The 8,203-nt window shown below is 40.4% G+C and overlaps 1 protein-coding gene across 1 annotated transcript; it reads left to right on the plus strand.

Annotated features, from left to right (window-relative positions):
* Positions 1-4,697: 4,697 nt before the first annotated feature.
* LOC107088696 (POU domain, class 5, transcription factor 1-like) lies at positions 4,698-7,756 on the plus strand. Its single transcript, XM_015381017.1, has 5 exons — positions 4,698-5,568; positions 5,649-5,760; positions 5,939-6,069; positions 6,478-6,642; positions 6,733-7,756. The coding sequence occupies exons 1-5, from the start codon at positions 4,825-4,827 to the stop codon at positions 6,991-6,993; spliced, it is 1,413 nt and encodes a 470-aa protein (XP_015236503.1). The 5' UTR covers positions 4,698-4,824; the 3' UTR covers positions 6,994-7,756.
* The last annotated feature ends 447 nt before the right edge of the window (positions 7,757-8,203 follow it).

Consider the following 8,203-nt stretch of genomic DNA (forward strand, 5'->3'; position numbering starts at 1 on the left):
TGAAACAATGTCGCTGAATAATCTTAAAATCTTTAGATCCTTTTCTTTATAAACTTTAACATTGTAACTTGTTAAAAGAGATGTGTTTCTTTTATCTACAGGTATTTTAGGGTTGGGTAAAGAAGGACAAAATATTATTCTTAGGTTTTACAACTTCTTTATTTATAGTAAAAATAAATGTGTAGGATTCTTTGCATTTCATCTAAAATGATTAATGTACCTAAATTGTGTTTGAAGGATAATGGAAATACATTTTCTAACCCTGTTCCCTACATTACAACAGGCAAGAATAAAGAATATCACCATATGTAAGTTTTGTTTTAAGTGCTAAGTTATGAGAGATGTAACTGTGGAGTATTAATATGTGATCTTTCTTCTAAATATAAATAGTACTTATCGGTATAATGGGGAGGCCATTGGACCATTCAATGCGTCTTCACTTTCAACCTGGTTCTGACTTAGTGTTGCAGCTTTTTTTTTTTTTTTTTTTTAATTCCTTTAAATGTTTAAAGATGGTTCAAATGTGAATCCAGAGGTGTGTTTAAAAGACGAAGTGGAAGTGGGAAACGGGTATTGTCCAAATCAGATTTGTCTTGCATTTTTCTCTGTGTCAAGTTACTTGGATTCTGTTCATCACAATCTAACTTCTTCTCTTTTACTCTGATTCCTTGTGAAATGTGAGATTTTTCGCCATTTGCACAAATGACCACATCCAGAAGGCGTAGATATGTGGTAGCAACTGGTTAAACCAGGACACTGCGAGTAACTGAGTTTTTGCCTTTTTTTAAGTGAACTTTGGCGTTGTTGGGGAGGGGATGGGTCAGGCTACCATCCCCATTGAGCCACATGCCAAGGGCCATTTAAAGCTTTTGTGCTGGTGGACAGTGGAAGGAAGGTGGCCCAACGGCCCTCGGATGAAAATCTGGGTGGGGTGGAGGTGGAGGGCATGTGAAGGTGGGTGTCAAAGACAGGAGTATCATTAAGGAGGAAAATCAGAAAGCCATCAGACTTGTTTGTGGGGGATGACTGTGTTTCACAACAGGAGGGACAGATTCCAGGAATCCAGGTGTTGGTATTTTATCAGATCAGCAGCAAACTCAAAGCTGGGAATCTTTGCCTCAATTTCCAATTTATACAAGAGTTTCTGAAATAAAGTTAAACCTTTAGATGTGTTTAAAGCTCAACTTTAATTAAATTTTCTGTTTTGCTTAAATAACACTTCTAAAATGACATCTAAAAACAATAATCTTATTTGAGGTACAGTGGGGTAGATATAAACCAGGCTATTTCTCTCACTGCACAAAATGGGAAACAGAGGTGAACGTTCTCTTCACTCTGTGGTAACAAGAGGAATACATTTAAGAACTTTAGTATAGCTTTATGTCAGAAAGCTGAGAAAAGGTGAAACTTTTGTCACTTCCAGATTTTCAGAGGCAGTTTCATGGGTTTAAAACTCTGGAACTCCAACATTAGTAAAATAGTCAGAGTGATTGGTATGTCATTAAATAAAAAGGGGCAGGAGAGGAAATAGATCAATACATCTACTCTATCAGTGTCCCCATGCTTTTCTTTTTCATCCCTCACTTTCCCCGCTCCTCCATTTGAGCCCAGATCAGTCCTGCAAGCTGAGGTCACCTAAAACACACAAAAAGACAAGATCTGAGACATCTGTGGGGGGTTTCTGGCTAAATACTCACCCTCCCCACACACATCCCCACCTCACTGTACTGAACTATTCAGCCCCCCCTCGTTTGGTCTCTAGATGAGAGCTCTGTAGTCCCCCTTTTCTCTCTCCCTCCAACCCAGCCTTAAGTCTGCTATCTCTCTTGCTGTTTTCCTTTTGCATGACAATCATCCTCCCAAGTCCATGGCCCAGGACAATGCTTGTAGGGATGGAGTTTGATGCCTTTTAAGCCATTGACGGGGTCCTTGTGGTCTTAAAGAGGATCTCTAGTCACAAGCACTGATCCTCTGTGTAAACTGATATCAGAAGGTCCAGCAGAGCAGTTTTATGTTTAAATACTTTGTAAATCTACTCTTTTTTAAAATACCATTACAAATTAAGTCTTTTGAAATATGATTTGGGTTTATATTTTACAATGGAAGTCATCATGCCTAACCTCCCACCTAGTTTCAAGTATTTTCCATCATTAACATGCATGTGACTTCAGCCCTTTTTACCATCGTCTCTGGTCAGCTTACTGTCGTTTCTGAAGCACCGTCCCTAAGCATGATGAATCCACCAACATGTTTCACCATGATGATGGCATGTTCAGTTCTGCAACGTTCCTTTTATCCAACAAGGACCTTTCCTCTCCCACCCCAGAAATAAAAAAATAATCTCACAGTCTGTATCCATCCTGATCACACCAACCCCTCAGTAGAACACAGTGGTGGCACCATCATGCTTTGGAGTGGCCTTTCTTCTGCAAGAAATCAGAAGCTGATAAGAGTTGTGAAGTGGTAAGATCTACATGATTATGAAAAAAAAAACAAAAAACCTAAAGGCTGCATTATTCTTTCTATAGCACAGTAAGGCAATAATGAAGTTGGAATGATGCATTCAGTCTCTCTGATTTTTTTTTATCTTTTTGTGTGTCTGATTTATCTTGACAGCAAAAACAGCTTTTGATGAGCAAAACTGACTTAAATGGAGTGAATCATTTATTATCACTGTTATCATCACTTTTTCAATTGCACAGCCCTGAAGGACCTTTTATGCAGACAGAAGGTAGCCGAAAAATGCGGAACTGTGTCCCACATGCGTCAAACAGCTGATCCACTTACTGTCACCAGTAGACATTCCGGGCAGTGTGCTTATTGCACCTGCAGACTCATTGGGGTTCCCAGACCAGTTTTGGACCTTAAGGCCAAAAGGCGCTGGACATCACGTAAAGGACCAGGGTGAAACTGCTGCCTAGTGTTTGTTTCAGAAGAGATTGTGGGGTGGGGGAGCTGGGCGAGAGGTGATCGTTGTGGGGTGGAATCAAAGGGTTGAGACTTATTGTTCTAATGTGAAAAGGAGCTAATGGTCGACCATCGCAACTCGGGATCTGAAATCCACGGGGTGCCCGGGGGCCAAGACGTACAATGGCACCCCCTCTCCTTCCCCGCAGTGCGTCTTCCTGCCGCAATCTGCGGCTGACGACCCGCGCGGGGGGGCGCCCCATCTGCAGCGACCATCCAGGCCCAATGAATGAGCATCGATCCATGAGTCCTCACCTGAATGCTCCATCCACCAATTTACCTGTAGCCTTTATTCATTTTAAACAACCGTTAATAAAAGATTGACAGCTTTTCCCCCCCTTTTTCTTATTCTTATTTTATTTTTACAGAAACAATAAGTCTAAATTATGCTTTAAAAACTTTTACCCGCTTTCAAAAATGGAACCAAAAGTGTTTTGAAGCGATTTTAAGACAAAAATAAAATAACAATGACTCTTCTAACTTAAAACAAGTTGTCCCAAACAGCATCGGTAAAATATTTTAAATGGCCAAAGTTTTGTTTGGCACAATGTGCCTGAGCTCTACCAAAACAGACAAATGTCCTCTAACAAAATAAGACCAAGCATTGTTTCTTCCTAATCAAATATGTCCTGGGTAATTAGGTTAACATGTTTCCAGATTAGGCTCACAGGTTTATCTTTTTTTAATGGATGAATTCAGAATAAACTGAAGCATTTTTACTCGGATTATAATACCAAAGCCATCTCCTTAAAAAGGCATAATTTAAACAAACAGCTTTATAATTCATGAATGAGAGGAGCAGCTTGTAGTGTTATATGTATTTACATCGGAGGTGACCTGTGTGTATTTAGCATATTTTGCATTGTAAATGCATTTATTTTTCTACTGTTTTCAGCAGCTATGGTTTACATTATTACCAGTTAGATTTGGCTAAATCTGTAATGGTGATCCATAATATAAGCGAAGACACGCCCACTTCTGTATGGAAGAATCAATTTTTTTTTAACCTTTTTATTTATTAATCCAAAACTTTATTGAAAAGTTGCAAATTACAAAAGGATGACAAAAAATATCACAAGATATAGAACATTATCTCCAAAATTAGTGTTCAATGATGAAGTACAATTAGAACTAACATATAACATACTTTAACTTAAATAAATAACTGAAGAGATTTAAACACACACACACACACAAAAAAAAAAAAAACTGAAAAAAAGGCAAGATATATTACATTTCTCCAAATATTTCCTGAATTACTTTAACAGCGTTTATACATTTTTATTGTTGATTCTTTGGATAAAAGTGAAGTAAATTTTAAAAAATAATTTTCAAACACAGGGAAGAAAGGTCGACCTTTGGAAAAACTTGGTTATGTGCCTATGTGAAAGTTTGCAATAAGAATAATCAAGTTAACCAAGAGTTGCATTTTCCTATCATTATTAGTATAGTGTAAGATTATATCTTTGGCGTGTAATTTAATTGGTGTGTTGGAATGCGACATTATGTAAACCTCAACTTCTTTCCTGAATATCTGTGGAAGAATCAAGGTCATTCACAAATTTGCCATCAGCTGTGCGTAATTGATTGCGTCAGCCAATGGGAGCAGAGGAAGCTCCCTGAGCTGAGATAAGGAAAACCTGTGGATCCACCTCAAGGGATGATCATTTCAGCTGAGAGCTGGTTGAAGGCATGACTATGATGCGACATTCAGGAAACTGAGGCCTTTTTGAAGATTTTTTTTGTCATCGCTGGAATTTTAGTTTACTTCAACCCAGATGGGTACTTTTAAACCAACCGGTTTTTAACTTATCTAAATTATTAGGTCTACTGGAGAGTTTATACACTCTTGGGAAGATGACTGACAGATCGCAAACTCCTGAGGTCCAAAGCAGGCCTTATGACTTTAGTCGGTCTGGTGCTTGCAGCAGCCAAGTTTTGGGTCAAGAAGGAAACGTTTCTTTCCAGCTTCCTCACGGGGTTCTGCCTGACCCGAGCCTCTTCTACAGCAAGGCCGCATATGGAGGGATCACACCTGGATCCGCGCAGACGTTTCTCCCGTTTCCACCCGACTACAGGGGATCCGACCTGCAGGCTGGGGACTTTGGGCAGCCAAAGCATTGGTATCCCTTCCCTGCGCCCGAGTACACCGGGCAGATACCCGGCGTGACTGCGGCCACCCAGCCTACAAACATGAGCCCGCCGATAGCCGAGACTCGGGAGCAAATCAGATTACCCGATATTAAGACGGAGGAGGACACTGGAGAGGGTTATTCTACCGACATGAAGGCTCAGCAGTATCCGACTCTAGCACCTTCCACAGGCATGACCCATGGAGTCTTCTACCCCCCGGCCTGGAACCCCTCCTTCTGGCCTGGGATCACCCACATTGCCCCAACAGGGAGCAATAATCAAAACCCCTCTGCGTCCTCAGCATCGTCCCCTTCCATGTCCCCCTCACCCCCAAGCAACGGGATTCAGGGAAACTCATTTTTTAGCGTAAACTCAAACCAGGTTCCTGCTGAGCCTCAGGCGCAGAACCCGGCCTCCAACGCACGGAGCAGTGGGTCCTCAAGCGGTGGCTGCAGCGACTCAGAGGAGGTAGGTCAACAGTCATTTTCTTTTCATGTAAATACGCAAAAATATAGGAATGGTTATCTAATCTGAAAATATCCCATCAGGAAATCCTCACCACTGAAGAACTGGAGCAGTTTGCAAAAGAGTTAAAGCACAAACGAATTACTTTGGGTTTTACTCAAGCAGATGTTGGCCTTGCTCTGGGTAACCTTTATGGTAGGTTTCCGTCTTGGCACAATTTATAATTTATTTGATTGCAATTTTTTTTTAGCCTTTGCGCAAAATCTAATATTTGAAAACTGTTGGTCTATAATGTTTTTGTACATTGTTTGAACAAGTTTCTTCAGAAACTGAAAGGCTGCTTGTCCTTTTTTTTTTTTTTTCCTCAATGTAGGCAAGATGTTCAGCCAGACAACCATTTGCCGATTTGAGGCTCTGCAGCTGAGCTTCAAGAATATGTGCAAACTGAAACCCCTTCTGCAGAGATGGCTGGATGAGGCAGAAACGTCGGACAATCCTCAGGATGTAAGTGCTGCTTGTAACATCTGCCAACTAGTTTGCAAGAAAACAAAAGCCTGGCCGATGGCTTGATGGAGCTGGGCTTTTCAGGCCTACAGTAGTTAAACTTCCTGCTGAGCAAACATGAATCAAAGCCATCTGCTCCTGTAATGCGCCCCCTAGTGGGGAAAACCCAACTGGTTATCTCATGAACTCAGATTTGTGCTAAATTTGTGATGGCATTTACAGTCTAGTGATGAAGAGTTACTTTTTCTGCCTGACTGTACAGCTCCTCAGATACCTGGTAATACTTTTATCAGTTTTTTGGGGGGAAGGGATGCATCTAAAAGTGACTCTCAATGACTGGGCACAGGCATGTAGAGTAACGGTACAATACATTTTTTAATCAACAGTCTCATCACTGGTTTTCCTCAGATGTACAAGATTGAGCGAGTGTTCGTTGAAACCAGGAAGAGAAAACGGAGGACCAGTCTGGAGGGAGCTGTGCGCTCTGCGTTAGAGGCCTACTTTATCAAATGTCCAAAGCCAAACACCCAGGAAATAACCCAGATCTCGGATGATCTGGGCCTAGAAAGAGATGTAAGTGTAGGAAAATAAAAAAAGTCTAATGATCTTTTAAACAAAGGTTTCTGAACTTGGTTGGTTTAATGGTGAACCTTGCTGTGGCAGGTGGTGAGAGTCTGGTTTTGCAATCGAAGGCAGAAGGGAAAGCGTCTCGCCTTACCATTGGATGAAGAGTGTGAAGGCCAGTACTACGAGCAGAGCCATTCACCATTGAACATGGCCCCTTCCCCCATCCAAAGCCAAGCCTACCCATCCTCCGGCTACACCGGAGCACCCCCTCCAACCCTTTACATGCCCCAGCTACACCGACCCGATGTTCTGAAACAGGCCCTGCATCCTGGACTGGTTGGTCACCTGACTGGATAAAGTGGAGGGTAGTCTCCCAACCAGATCCCATCTAAACTCGACCTGAGCATAAAACTGATCCAGTTTCAGTCGACTAGATGAATAAGAATTGGGAGAATCCAGCTATTTGGCTACGAGAAACATGAGTTAAAGGCCTTGATAAAAAAAAAAAAAGTGAATTGTTGATCATTTAAGCCTTAATTCTTTGCAGCTTTTTAAAATGATTTTGTACTTTTCGGTAATGATGAAGTTAGGCTCAGGTTAAACCTTTTAATACTGCAGGGCCAAAGAGTAGGCTTAATTTAAATGTTTGAGTTACCATTTCTGTTATTGTGCAATAATTTTTAAGGAAATGGCAGCTGTTGGTGACACTGGAAACTTATTTTGTCTTTTTTTGCACATATTTGCAATCTTCAGCAGCTGTATGATCGACTGTTTTACACATTAAAAGCTTATATTAACACGCTTTTGGAAAACTGAAAGTGTTTCACCACTCCTGTATGCCAAGCCTTTTTTTTTTTTCTTATTTTAAAGGTTCCTGTCAGTCTTCAAACCTGTAACTATTTTATAACTTGACTTTTGATCAGCATAATGTAAAAGTTAAATGGCAGTTTTTTCCCCCTTGATTATCTCTGAAGGTGCACACTAGCGTACTTAAGATGTGCACCTTTTTAAATTACAATTTAATGTTCTTGGCTTTAACCCTGTACAAGTCTCAGTTGAATCATCGCTAAACAAAAGTGACTTGCTTTGAATCTTATTCCCCTTTGCGTTTTTTTTTGTCTCCAAGACCTGACATCAGTGCATTTGTAATGTTTGCAATAGCTGTTAGCTTTTAATGTGAAATTACTAAGATTTACAAAGAATTCTAATATATTAAATTGTGGCAGTGAAGAAAATCATCTGAAAACACCCTTTCAATTCAGTTTTTTTTTTTTTCCCCAAACACATTTGCTTAAAAATCATGCTGCTTTTGTTATTTGAACTTTTTGTACATGCAGTTAAATTGTCTGTTTACTTCCAGTAAATCTTTTACAAACACATCAAAAACCAGTTGCATGTTTGTTTTTATTTGGAGGTGGCAAATAAGTGGTATCTGTATAGCATCGGGGACAAAATGGTGACCCTTGGTTTGGTGTTTGTACCGGTATATAAATCTTTAATTTAAAGCAATGTGATGCATTTTAGGAAAGAACAGGGGATTCAGACTTGACTCAATTAGTAGTCATAC

The sequence above is a fragment of the Cyprinodon variegatus genome, unplaced genomic scaffold, assembly GCF_000732505.1.
Source record: "Cyprinodon variegatus isolate N-32 unplaced genomic scaffold, C_variegatus-1.0 Scaffold227, whole genome shotgun sequence".
Lineage (NCBI taxonomy): Eukaryota > Metazoa > Chordata > Actinopteri > Cyprinodontiformes > Cyprinodontidae > Cyprinodon > Cyprinodon variegatus.

Bases quoted from the DNA above. Each gene is read 5' to 3' on its own strand.
- LOC107088696 (XM_015381017.1), top strand. From the start codon at position 4,825: ATGACTGACAGATCGCAAACTCCTGAGGTCCAAAGCAGGCCTTATGAC. The intron at 5,569-5,648 runs GTAGGTCAACAG...ATATCCCATCAG, and splicing joins GCTGCAGCGACTCAGAGGAG to GAAATCCTCACCACTGAAGA. The intron at 6,070-6,477 runs GTAAGTGCTGCT...GGTTTTCCTCAG, and splicing joins CGTCGGACAATCCTCAGGAT to ATGTACAAGATTGAGCGAGT.